The sequence below is a fragment of the Chiloscyllium punctatum genome, chromosome 5 (assembly GCF_047496795.1).
Source record: "Chiloscyllium punctatum isolate Juve2018m chromosome 5, sChiPun1.3, whole genome shotgun sequence".
In the NCBI taxonomy this organism is placed as follows: Eukaryota; Metazoa; Chordata; class Chondrichthyes; order Orectolobiformes; family Hemiscylliidae; genus Chiloscyllium; species Chiloscyllium punctatum.
In genome coordinates, this window is record NC_092743.1 from 138,514,765 (window position 1) to 138,529,014 (window position 14,250).

At 41.7% G+C, this 14,250-nt stretch overlaps 1 protein-coding gene across 3 annotated transcripts in view; it reads right to left on the reverse strand.

Annotated features, from left to right (window-relative positions):
• prex2 (phosphatidylinositol-3,4,5-trisphosphate-dependent Rac exchange factor 2) overlaps positions 1-14,250 on the reverse strand; it is a 339,323-nt gene that overhangs the window by 216,541 nt on the left and 108,532 nt on the right. For all 3 annotated transcript variants that reach the window (XM_072571479.1, XM_072571478.1, XM_072571480.1), the window contains exons 10-12: positions 12,296-12,440; positions 8,197-8,297; positions 2,935-3,038 (exon numbers count right to left, since the gene is read on the reverse strand). In XM_072571479.1, coding sequence (XP_072427580.1) covers positions 2,935-3,038; positions 8,197-8,297; positions 12,296-12,440 — 350 coding nt within the window. The remainder of the gene's footprint in view (positions 1-2,934; positions 3,039-8,196; positions 8,298-12,295; positions 12,441-14,250) is intronic.

Consider the following 14,250-nt stretch of genomic DNA (forward strand, 5'->3'; position numbering starts at 1 on the left):
AAGGGGAGGTTTTAGCAATTTAGAAGATCTAAAAATAGGTAAGACCCCTGGGCGGGATGGGATGTATCCTCAGATTCTCTGGGAAGCCAGGGAGGAGATTGCAGAGACGTTATGTCATCATTGTCAGCAGGAGTAGTGCCAGAAGACTGGAGGATAGCAAATGTTGCTCCCTTGTTTAAGAAGGGGAGTCAGGACAACCCTCCTAATTATAGGCCAGTAAGCCTTACTTTGGTTGTGGGTAAGGTATTGGAAAACATTGTAAGAGATAGGATTTATAGTCATCTGGAAAGGAATAATTTGATTATGGATAGTCAACGCAGTTTTGTGAAGTTAAAAATCACACAACACCAGGTTATAGTCCAACAGGTTTAATCGGAAGCACTCGCTTTCGGAGCGCTGCTCCTTCATCAGGTGGTTATGTGAAGGGTAGGTCGTGCCTCACTAACCTTATTGAATTCTTTGAGAAGGTGACAAAACAGGTGGATGAAGGTAAAGTGGTTGATGTAGTGTATATGGAATTCAGTAAGGTGTTTGGTAAGGTTCCACACAGTAAGCTAGGCAACAAAATACAGAGTTTCAGGATTGAAGGATATTTAGCAGTTATTTGGCTAGCTGAAAGAAAACAGAAAGTGGTGGTTGATGGGAAATGTTCATCCTGGAGCTCAGTTACCAGTGGTGTGCTGCAAGGGTCTGTTTTGGGGCCACTGCTGTTGTCATTTTTATAAATGATCTGGATGTGGGCATAGAAGGATGAGTTAGTAAATTTGCAGATGACACTAAGGTAGGCAGAGTTGTGGATAGTGCCAAAGGATGTTGTGGGTTACAGAGGAACATAGATAAGATGCAGACCTGGACTGAGAAGTGACAAACGGAGATTAATGCGGAAAAGTGTGAGATAGTTCACTTCGGAAGAAGTAACAGAATGCAGAGTACTGGGCTAATGGTAAAATTCTTGGCAGTGTGGACAAACTGAGAGATCTGTGTCCAGGTTTATAAATCCCTGAAAGTTGCCACCCAGATTGATAATGTTGTTAAGAAGGCATATGGTATGTTGACGCTTATTGGTAGGGGGATTGAGTTTCAGAGCCATGAGGTCATGCTGCAGCTGTACAAGACACTGGTAAGGCCACACCTGGAGTATTGCGTACACTTCTAGTCACCACATTATAGGAAGGATGTGGAAGCTTTGGAAAGGGTTCAGAGGAGATTTACTGGGATGTTGCCAGGTATGGAAGGAAGGTCTTACGAGGAAAGGCTGGGGGAACTGAAGCTGTTTTCATTGGAGAGAAGGTTGAGAAGTGACTTAATCGAGATGTATAAGATAATCAGAGGGTTAGATAGGGTGGACAGGGAGAGCCTTTTTCCTCGGACGGTGAAGGCTAACACGAGGGGACATAGCTTTAAATTCAGGGGTGATAGATTTAGGACAGATATCAGGGGTAGGTTCTTTACTCAGAGAGTAGTAGGGGTGTGGAATGGCCTGCCTGCAACAGTAGTAGACTCGCTAACATAAGGGCATTTAAATGGGCATTGGACATAGATATGGATAATAATGGAATGGTGTAGGTTGGATGGGTATCAGATTAATTTCACAGGTCGGTGCAACATCAAGGGCTGAAGGGCCTTTATTGCACTGTAATATTCTCTGTTCTATGTGATTTTAAATATATCTGTTGGACTATGACCTGGTGTCATGTGACTTCTGAATAAGTAACGGAACATTCCCTCATGGAGTCTTTTCCAAATCAATGTGAAAACCAATGGGAATAATCTTTCAATTTAGACTGCTCGGAAGTCCTTGCATCTTGCTGGAATGTCCACAGCATTATCTATTGACTTATTTGGCCCAAGGTTACACATCATCAGCTGAAGAACCAGCAAGAACTTATATTTCACACATCATAAGAGATGCATCCTGTTCAAACAACATACATCTTCAATCCCACTTCCAAAACAACATTCATTATTAATCTGCTTTGTTGTCCATTTTATTAGCATGATTTTGTTCCTGCCAATTTCCATTTTATTGTCAAATTATGGGTTACTTTGTGCCCACCCATGCCACAGCAAAGGAAGTCAGTTAAAACGTGCTAAATTATTCAATAGAGAGCCATTAGAACCAGCAGATGGAGCAGACTTGAATCCCATCATCCTGGTCACAACAAAACACAAGACCCGGAGAGGAAAGAACAGTGTGTGGAGATGAATTCCTGTAACATCTAGTTTCCTTTCCTTTCACATTCTCTTTCAATAATCACATATCTATTGCAAGTGGAATGATCAAATCCTGCCCATGACTAAAGCTGTTCTGAAACACTCAGGTTTCTGTCCAATCTATCCATCAGTCACTGATTAACCCAGTACATCAGCCAGTGAAGCACAGCCAAATGGGTAATCAGAAAATTAAACAAAATGTGAGCACTATCTCTTCATTATGCCCAGAGTTGTATAATTTGAGTGTTCCACAGAACTCCTACAGCATGGAAACAGGACATCTGGCCCAACATGTCCACACCAACTCTCTAAAGGGCATCCCACCCAGACTCACATCACTACCCTATTCCTATAACCATGCATTCCCTCAGGCAAACCCACCTAGCCTGCACATTACAGGCAATTTAGAATGGCCAATCCATTTAACCTGCACATCTTCAAACTGTGGGAAGAAACCAGAGCACATCCAGACAGACACAGGGAGAACATGCAAATCCACACAGTCACCCAAGGCTGGAATTGAACCCAAGAACCTGGCTCTGTGAGGCAACAGTGCTAACCACTGAGCCACCAGTACGTCATTGCAAAGTCATTTCCAAAAAATAATATGCATCTTACGAGATGCCACAAATAAATTCTACTTTAACTTCAACTCCTTCTGTCTCTGACCTGTATAAAATGCACTAAAGCAGTCTCGGTAGTTTCCTTATAAGGTATTACCTTGGAGATAATGTCTTGAATTTGACTTCTTGGATGGTACGTTCCATCGTCATATCGAAATCTGTACAGCATATGATCAGGTTTAAACTGGTGTTTGTCTGTTACTGAATACCAAAGTACATTAGTCAAAAACAAGCAGCCATAAAGGTAACAAGAACACTGTTCAAAGCAGCTGAAGTATTCTTAAATACTTTCAACAAGTTTAAACAGTACAACAAAAGCAGAGCAATTCATGATGAATATTACTTTTTGAAATTAATGTAGATATCATCCAGGCTAATTTTATTGCCATCACAATTTCTACCAGATTAATATGCACATTAATAAAGTTTGAATACCAACTACATTTAGACAAAGGGAAGGTATAATTTGATCACTGTTGCCAGTTTATACATTAAAATTAACCCAGTTAACATCTCAACTCTGATAAATATCATGCAGCGATCATCTGGGTGCTGTGTCAGTTATCGAATCTATTCCTAATTTAATTCAATCGTTAACCGCTGTGCATATAGCTCCTGCAAAAGTCAAGAAATTTCATAAATTGGAAGAAAACGTATAGCACAGAACATGGAGCAGTACAGCACAGGAACAGGCCCTTCAGTCCACAATGTTGAGCCGGACATGATGCCAAATGAAACTAATCTCTTGTGCCTGTCCTTGGTCCATATCCCTCCATTCCTTGCTTATTCACGTGCTTGTGCAAAAGTCCAGTACACCCCACTTTTGTATCTCCACACTTCTACACTCTCTGTGTAAAAAACTTGCTCCTCACATCTCCCTTGAACTTTCCCCCTTTCACCTTAAATGCATGCCCCCTGCTTTCGACATTACAACTCTGGGTGAAAGATTCTGACTATCAAACCTAGGCGTGGAGGTGCCTGTGTTGGACTGGGGTGGACAGAGTTAAAAATCCCACAACACCACATTATACTCCAACAGATTTATTTGGAAGCACTAGCTTTCAGAGTACTGCTCCTTTATCAGCTGCTTGATAAAGGAGCAGTGCTCCAAAAGTTAGTGCTTCCAAATAAACCTGTTGGATTATAACTTGTTGTTGTGTGATTTTGAACTTTAACCCTATCTATGCATTTCATAACTTTATAGATTTCTCTCCCCTCAAGCTCTGTCACTCCAGGGAAAATAACCTGAGTTTTTCTAAACTCTCCTTATAGCTTACACCCTCTAATCCAGGCAGCATTCTGGTAAACTTCTTCTGCACCCTCGCCAAAACCTCCACATCCTTCCTGTATTGTGGCAACCAGAATTGAACACAATTTTCAAGTGTGGCCTAAGTAAAGTCTTAAAAGCTGCAACATCACATCCTGACTCTAGCACTCAATCCACTGGCCATGTTATTTAATGCTGAGAATGAGAAGATGATGGTGGGGGTGGGGGGGGGGGGGGGGGGGGGGGGGCAAGAGGAACTAGCAGAAAAATGAAGCAGGAACATCATCGTAGCTTGCAACATTTAGAATCTCCAGTATGTACCAACACTACACACATAGAGCTAGAATCTATGTCAGGTTTAATCAAAAATAAATTTATTGCACTGAACATAAGACAGGCAAGTAGCAAAGGTCTGCCCCTAAAGGGCATTGGAAAAGTCAAGATTGGAAACATCAGGATGGAGGCAGTCAACAAACTCAAGTACCTTATAGGAACAAATTACTGCAGATGCTAGAGTCTGCACTGAAAACAATAAATGTTGGGGATCACAGCGGGTCAGGCAGCATCCATGGAGAGAGAGCGAGCTAATGTTCTGAGTCCAGATCAGACTCTTCATCATGTACCTTGGTTCAATGATAAAAGCCTAAACACATGTACCAACCGGTTTTACAATAGTTTCTACCCTACTGCTGTTAGAATACTGAATGGATTCACAAACTCTTAACATTCACCTGTACCTGTGTCCTGGAAACTAGACAGTCAACAGCCAGAGATAGGGGGTGCTAACTGATGATTCGGTGCTCACGATGACTATGACCTGTCATACTGAATAAAGTCACTCAACACCTGCCTGCTTCCTTTACATAAAGTCCTCCATCACTTAACTTCCTTTAGATTATCTACCATCCCAATGTCATCACTCAGGACCAAAAACGCATCCAAATTCAGCAGAAATTAACTCTAATCTTGAAGTAGGTAAAAACAATAACTGCAGATGCTGGAAACCAAATACTGGATTAGTGGTGCTGGAAGAGCACAGCAGTTCAGGCAGCATCCAACGAGCAGCGAAATCGACGTTTCGGGCAAAAGCCCTTCATCAGGAAGGCTTTTGCCCGAAACGTTGATTTCGCTGCTCGTTGGATGCTGCCTGAACTGCTGTGCTCTTCCAGCACCACTAATCCAGTATCTAAACTTGAAGTAGTCAAGCTGTGATTACTTTGCATTATAAAATATTATGTAAAGGGGCAATAAGCAGCATTCAGTAATAATCGGTAGAGAGAGAGAGAGAGAGACAGGGTTAGCGTTTGGAGTCCAGTCTGACTAAAGAGATATTCTGAGGAACAGTCACATCAGACTTGAAATGTTAACTCTGTCTCTCTCTGTCTCCCCTCAGATGCTGTCAACCCTGCTGAGTTTCTCCAGAATTCTCAGTGTTTGTTTCAGATTTCCAATACCTGCAGTATTTTGTTTTCATTCATTAATAATGTTCAGTAGCAGCAGTATCTGCTATCTACAAGATGCAGTTTAGAAGTTCACCAAAGATCCTCAGACAGCACTGTCCAAACCCACGACCACTTCCATCTAGAAGGTCAAGGGCAGCAGATACAGTGGAAGTCCACCCCCTGCAAGTTCCACTCCAAGCCACTCACCGTCCTGACTTGGAAATATATCTCATTCCTTTACTGTTGCTGGGTCAAACTCCTGGAATTTCCTCCCTCAAGATATGGAGGGTCAACCCACAGCAGGTGGACTGCAGTGGTTCAAGAAGCCATGCTGTATTGGTGCTCTATTTGAACTGGATGGACAAAGATAAAAATCACACAACACCAGGTTATAGTCCAGGTAGCTACCCGATAGAGGAACAGTGCTCTGAAAGCTTGTACTTCTAAATAAACCTGTTGAACTATAACTTGGTATTGTGTGATTTTTAACATTGTTCAATTAGGCTGCTCACCCCTACCTTCTGAAGGGGCAACTAGGGGGCGGGCAATAAATGCTGGGACCAGCCAGCGATACCCACATCCTACAAATGAATAAAAATAAATAATTACTTCTATGACTCAGTGAACTTAATTGCTCGAGCTCTCAACTTATTATTCCTATATGTGTTCACAAAGTGAAACGAGGTTCAGGGATGGTTGGCTTAGAAAACTTTCTCTGGATCCTGAGGCACCTGAAAGGACTCAGTGTGAGGAAACCAGTTTCCAGCAGCATACCTCTTAAGCTGTCAAAAGGTTTTGTTCAAGTAATGGAGAGAACCTGAATACAGGTTCATTGTCAGTTTCTGAAGAGAATGGGGGAACTTGCACCAACCTCCAACAGCCCCACCTGCAAGAGATGAGGTGCTACAGATTTGGGGAAAAGTAGGTGTGTTGCATTGTTCGTTGTCAATTCAGAAAGCACTGATGTTTGGGGAAACTCTTCCTAACATCAAGAGCAGCAGACTGTTGCCGTCAGCACAGTTTCCTGTGGAAGATAAGGAATTCTCTGCAGTGCATCGTAAATGTAGTTTCTTTGCATTTGTACATCAGTTTCTCTCAGCAAAATCCTCTCTGCCATCTCCACATTTAATCAATGCTCCTTAACCCAAACTATTGAAAACCAGGCCACAAAACCCACGTCCTCAGCTCATTTAGCCTCATACTTTAGATGAAGAACACTATTCCCCATTTTACTCTCTGAGTCTCATTGTAGGTCAGTACAATGTAGTATAAAATCATTTTCACAACTTCTTCCCATGTGGCTGGCCCTTGGTCTGGTACTTATCCTGAGCAAAGTGACTACTAGTGAAGATAATGGAAGTGTTTGAAGAAGTAATACTTCAATAAAGTGGATTTCTATGACACTCAGTTATTGAAGAAGGTGCCCTCTCAGTGGTGCAGGAGCCAATTCAATATCCTTGTGCATCCACAAGAAATAATTCTGCCTCCCTCTGCATTCTACACTATAACTGAGGAATCTAAGCATTTCTGTTGGGAAATCCACCTTTCTAGTCAACAAAGACTATTCTTGCGGTGTAACAACTAAAATTAATCACATGGAACAATCAAACTAAGCCTTTTGGCTGTAGTAATTAATACAATCTGCTTAATGATGAATCTACCTTAACAATACCATCCATGAGTTTATACCACCACTAATAATTTCAGGAAGATGCAACAGGCGTTGAGTAGGGAAGAGAGTTTTGACAGCACCCATTCACTTGCAGCAATATCTCTGATGACTGAGCTAAAGGGTACTGCTGCATTTTCCAATGAACAAGCCAGTTTCCTCTCGAGGGCTGATTTCAAGTGGCCTCAATTGCCGTCCCATTTCACTCAGTTTAATGGCTCAGAACCATTCCAACTGGATGTTAAGTTGAAGAAAAATCCAACCTTTGGGGACAGTAGAAACATCTGCGCATTCAAAAAGAGCAAGATAATATTACAGCACTAGAGGGAAAGTTGAACAGAAGCAGTTGGGTTCCAATTTTCCAACTCAAAGGTAAATCCAGACAAGCACTCAGCTGTAAATAATCAAACACTTAAGGATGGGAATTTGAAAGCTTTTTGGGTTTTTTCTTCTCAATGCTACAGTTGTTAAATTAACTCCTTCAGACAAACTGAGATTATAATCAACAGTGGAACTTCACATAGTGTATTACATGTAATTTATTTCATGTTTCCCTGGAGTGGTGGAAGTTGAGGGGTGATTTTATAGAGCTTTATAAAATCATGAGGGGCATGGATAGGGTAAATAGACAAGGTCTTTTTCCCAGGGCAAGGGAGTCCAAAACTAGAGGACATAGGTTTAAGGTGAGAGGCGAAAGGTTTAAAAGGGACCAAAGGGGCAAATCTTTCACACAGAGGGTGGTGCGAGCATAGAATGAACTGCCAGAGGAAGTAGTGGAGGCTGGAACAATTACAACATTTAAAAGACATCTGGGTGGGTATATGAATAGGACTTAGAGGGATATGAACCAAATGCTGGCAAATGGGAGGATATCTGGTCAGCATGGATGAGTTGGACCAAAGGGTCTGTTTCCGTGCTGTACATCTCTATGATTCTATGACCTTCCATACATTCAGTCAGAACAACCCCATAGTCACTCACCATGATGGATGATTCCATTCTCCAGCAATGCTTGGCCGAGGTGTACTCCTTCCTCGGGTTTACTGATCTCTTTAATTTCCAGCAACCAAGCAACAAATTCACTGAAGTGTCAAAGCAGCAAAAAAAAGGAAGATGACTTAAATCAAAAGTAAATTACTTTAAAAACAAACAGTCACTCTGCAATCTCTCTCATTCGACATTGTAACCTGTCAGAATTTCCATTACTCCAAATTCACCATAACTGTGATTAATTGTTACAGGAGTCATGATTGCAAATGCTTTAAGTCTGACAACAGCGTAAATTGCAAACTTACCCTGTAATAAATGAGGACATTAGTGCTTTGTTCAAGATTGTGAGAGAGTCTGGATTTTCATTCACTACTCGACCACAGGCACCTAGTTCCAATCCAACATATTCAAATATTTTGTCATGTCATACCAACAGGGAATTTCATTGGCAGGCACCACATGTCCTCTGCATTTAAATACTAACAGCAGGATTTATATTCCCCCAAGTCCAAGGAGATCCAGGAAGAGGGTACTTAGATGCAGACAGCTGGTACAGTTCCAAGCTAAAAGCAATCAAACTTAAGATCTTCAGGCTCCTTCTTCCTCTTTACACTAGTCTCTTCCTTTACCTGTGCTGCAACAGGACTCATTAATGTTGGACTTTGAGGTCCCTTTCTCATGTTTCCTTACAGCATGAGATCTCAGGTAACTGTGCATTTTTCTGGCATTATGTATATTCCATTATCAGAGCAGTGTTCAGGAAATTCAAAGTCCCTTTCCCAGCCAGAATGAAAACGAGCCAGCAAGTGAAGATGAGCAAAGGGACAACTGTTATCTGCTTTGAAGAGTTGCCCCACCTTCACCAGGCGGAAGGATTCTAGCAAATGATTGACATGGTATAGATTGCCAGCCTCAAAATTGAGACTTACCAACATGTGCTCAGAAACAGAGGCAGTCCTGGTCAAGGACTGCACTCATCAGACTGCTTTCTCCTTCAGACCAAAGACAGACCAGGGGAAATTAAGGGAAGACTAAGTGAAGTGTTCATGTCTTTACAAGATCTACATACTCCGTATCAACTGCCTGTTCATCCTCTGAGCCATCCTGAATTTTCAGGGGTCATTTACTTTTGCTGTCCAATATAACTACGCCAATAAATCTAAACTGCTGCTTCTTAATGAACTGAATAAGCTATTGGTCAAGGTCTTACCAATGGTTGATCACCTGTAACTGTGGTGCCAAACCCCCAAATCAAACATTAACAACAATACACTCCGTCCCAGTGACAAGGATCCTAGCCTGCTTTATAAACCTGGTCCAGGAAAAGGGTTTGGAAGAACAACTGGTTAAGTTGAAACAGAAATCTAATGTCCATGTCCTATATATCAGTTAGCTTCAAACACTTTGCTAAGCATTTGTCCTGATCTCTTCAAAAACAGACTAGTGTATCAATCTTCAACTAAAGTATACCTTACATATCTGCCTGTTATCAAAGTAATCTGCTTTAATTATTTATTTATGGTAATGGTTTGTTACTCTTCATGCCAGGTTTTCATTGCAGGTGATGTTCACAAACCTGTTTCCCTCCATCCTATCAATGCCTTCCAGCACTTGAAAGAACACAATTTCCACCAGCCTTTTTTTTTCCCAGAAAGAGCATTTTAAATTGTTATGGACCAGACCAGAACTGCTCAAAATATTTTAAGAAAGTGGCCTTGACCCTAACTTTTTCTTATTTTTAAGGCAAATGTAAAGTGCCGTGTCCCAGATACAATCTGACTGGTAAAACCACTCAACATTGAGCAAACACAATTTATTTAAACATTGTCGTTAAAATACAACCAAAGAAATAGGAATTTAGAATAACTTTACTGGAAAACTTAAGAAAATAACAGATACAGTACCCATTATTAATTAACTGTCCCAATATTGTAACATCCCATAAACATACCCTTTGGCAAAAAGGCAAATTCAGAAGAAAAGGATTTTGTCTCACGTGCAATCTAGTAGCCCAGGAAGAGAACTTCTAACATTTAGCTGTTGTTGACAGATGGAAAAATTGCTTCCACTTCTTCAAGGCCACAACAACAACTGCTGAATTTTAAAGCTAAAAAACTAAAAACTAGAAACCCTACTCTGTGAGAGCTGGCCACACCCATCCAGGCTGCTTCTATTGTTCCAACTTTAAACAAAAAATCCAAGGCCTCACAACCTGGTTACTCTACTGGTTCAGTTTAGACTGCTCAGCAGCTCTGCCTTACAACCTCTCTTCAAAAAAAAGGACAAGATAACCCCTTAAAGCCACAGCATCATCACATATGTTGTGTTCATAAAAATTCCAATCACTGCTCTGTGTTAGTACTACTTAATTCGCTAAGTACAACACCACTCTCAATAGAACCATGTAAAAATATTTTGAACAAATGATTTCTAGTTTGGGTCAAAACGAATTAAATAGTACTAAGGTTCCCGAATCTCAATCTCAGCTCTTGTGTGTGAACCAACGAATTGTTCTTATAAGAAATATTCCAGTTCTACATTTTCGTTTTGGGGTTTCTGTGGGTAAAAGCGAGGACTGCAGATGCTGGAAACCCCTACACCCCCACCCCCCAATTTACCAATTGTATTCTTTGCTACCTTCCCCCACCCTCCTCTCTGACCTATCACCTCCATCCCCACCCCCATTGACCTATTGTACTCTATGCTACTTTCTCCCCACCCCCACCCCCCTCTCATTTATCTCTCCACCCTTCAGACTCCCCGCCTCTATTCCTGATGAAGGGCTTTTTCCTGAAACGTCAATTTTCCTGCTCCTCGGATGCTGCCTGACCTGCTGTGCTTTTCCAGCACCACTCTAATCGAGATGATACAATAGTGTCAGTAATGTATTACTGTACATAAAGCCAGGAGGTAGGTTTCTTGTCTGATATTCTCAGCACACCTCAATATGGAGAGACTGGTTATCTGTACAGCAAGGTTTACAGTAAGGAATTTTCTATGATGCACATGGACTGCTTAAGCTGTGGTCCAGAGATAAAACATCTCTTCAGAACAGAGATTCTTTACCTGTACGACATTCAACATCCTATCCTTTATCCCTGTGGTATTTCAGGTGTGTTATGCATAAAGCATCGAGAATGTTACTCAATAATACTGGAATAATCACTCCATCTGGATCCCTGAACCTTTATACAGAAACCACATTATTGATTCCAGCATGTAGCTAAGCTGTACAGACCACAAATAAGTCAATACTTTTTAAAAATTATTTACAGTGTGGAAACAGGCCCTTCGGCCCAACAAATCCACACCGACCCACGACCCACCCCCCTACATTTACCCCTTCGTCTAACACTACAGGCAATTTAGCATGGCCAATTCACCTGACCTGCACATCTTTGGACTGTGGGAGGAAACTGGAACACCCGGAGGAAACCCACGCAGACACGGGGAGAATATGCAAACTCCACACAAGTTAGTTGTCTGAGGCGAGAATTGAACCCTGGTCTCTGATGCTGTGAGGCAGCAGTGCTAACCACTGTGCCACTGTGCCGCCCACTTGTTCTTTAATCACTTAACTAACCTTTGCCAGAGTAGTGTTATCCTTCAAAATCCGCCCCAATGCTCAGTAAAGGGAAAACATTGCATATTTCCTGTCCCTTAATAGCGATCCCCATTATAGAGGATTCTCATAATGCCATTAGATTAGAAGATATAGGAGTAAAATTAGACAATTCTGTCCATCGGGTCTGATCCACCACTCGGTCCTGGAGGATATGGTTCCCTACCCATTCTCCTGCCTTCTCTCCGTAACCGTTAATCCTTCTACCAAACAAGCCATGGGTTTTGAGTTAGGAGTTAGAGTTCGGTTTAACCTTAGCTATGGCACCTATGACTGAATCGTTTGCCAATACCCACAGTCACGTCTCAGGTATCAATATAAAGGTTGAAGCACCAAGGACACTAAATGCCATAAGAACTTCATCTCCGTAATAGATTTAAAATTTTTAGAAGAGAAGGGAAAGGGGACAATTGTCTGAAACAGTAGAACAAAGTATTATGTTAATTAATGTTGAACCTGACAACCTACCTGCCCAAGAAACATTTTGGAAATGTGCTGAGTTTCCGTTTTCTGTCCTTGATAACACTTTCTTCTTTACACAGCATATGGTAGAGCTTTTCTCCTTTCTCAGAGATCATCAACCACGTATCTTGCTCCACACCAAGCTTCAAACCTGGGCAAAAATGAAGTCAACATCCTTCAGTTTTCAACATTATTCAGGAAGTTGCTGCATGCAAGCTGGAGTAGTATTCTGTTATATTAACTGACTTTTCTACATATCTGACAAAAGAATACATTTTCTGGAGATTTTCACTTCCTCGATCCACATCAATCTTTACAACAGTATTCTGACAGTCATGTGAACAAATCTGTGATACCCAAGAGAATCTCTACAGTCAGCTTTATAACCTACTACTATTATGGAATCCCAGCAATTCAAAACTTCTCATTCAACTGAGGCTCAAGTCATAGAGTCAGACAGCATGGAATCAGACCCTTCGGCCCAACTTGCCCATGCTGAGCAGGTTTCCTGAACTGAACTGGTCCCATCTGCCTACATTTGGCCCCCAGCCCTCTGAACCCTTCATAGTCATTTACCTGCCCAGATGCCTCTTAAATGTCAGAATTGTACCCACCCTCTACCACTTCCTCTGCCAACTCGTTCCAGATATGCACCACTCTCTGCATGAAAAAGCTACCCCTCAGGTCCATTTTAAATCTCTCCCTTCTTACCTTAAAACCTATGCCCTCTGGTTTCAGACACCCTGACCCTCGGGAAAAGACCTCGGCTCTTCACCCTATCTATGCCCCTCATGATTTTATAAATCTCTATAATGTCACTCCTCAGCCTCCCACACTTCAAGGAAAATAGCCCCAGCCTATCTCAACTCTCCATATGACTCAAACTCTCCAGTCTTGCTAACATCTTTGAAAATCATTTATGTACTCTTGCCAGTTTGATAACATCCCTCCTGCCACAGCAATTATTTAAAAAGCCTTAATGGCTTAGGGTGACATGGTAGTTCAGTGGTTAGCACTGCTGCCTCACAGCACCAGGGTCCCACATTCGAGTCCACCCTCAGGTAACTGTCAGTGTGGAGTTTACACTTTCTCCCCTTGTCTGCATGGGTTTCCTGCCACAGTTTAAAGATTTGCAGGCAAGGTGGATTAGCTATGGGCAATGCAGGGTCACTGGGATAGGGTAGATGGGTCTGGGTGAGATGCCCTTTGTAGGATTAGTGTGAATTTGATGGGCCGAATGCGCTTCCACACTTGTAGGGATTTTATGATAACTGCGGTAGTTGTAAAACCCTACATAAATTGAAGAGGCATAATTCATGCCAACCAACCTGCATCGCAATGCCCAAAGTGCTAATATACATGACTGCAGTTTTAAACTAACCTGCCAATTCCTGATGTATTGCATTTCCTCTGCAGTAGGTCACCAGTTTCCCGAATATTGGTATCCTCCTTAAAGTAGGAGGGTTTTGACATTTGAGGGAACAATTTGAGAAAGAAATGTAAACTGTTTTGCCAGCTCCAAATGCCATAATACCTTAGCAAATGGTGATTTAGATATAGTTTAACATAGTCACTGATAATGGAGTCCCTCTCCTTAAAAGGACAGTGATCATTAAAGGAACCAGCATTGTGTGAGTGTTCCCATGCATTGCCAACGTACAAATCAGGAGCAGAGAGAGGATATTTGGCCTTCGAGCCTATTCTTTCATTCAATAAGATCACGGCTGATCCGTTTGTTTCAAAGTCAACATTCTGATCTACCACAATAATATCTGGTTTCCTTAATGAATAAAAATCCATCTACACCTTAACCTGTCAACCGCCTCAACCATGTCCTGAGGCAGAGTTCCAAAGCTGCGCAACTCTCCGAGAAAGTGTTTCTCCTCATCTCTTTCTTAATAAAGTGGCACCTAATTCTTAAATGATGCCTCCTAATTCTGGGCTCAGCCACAAGTGGAAAC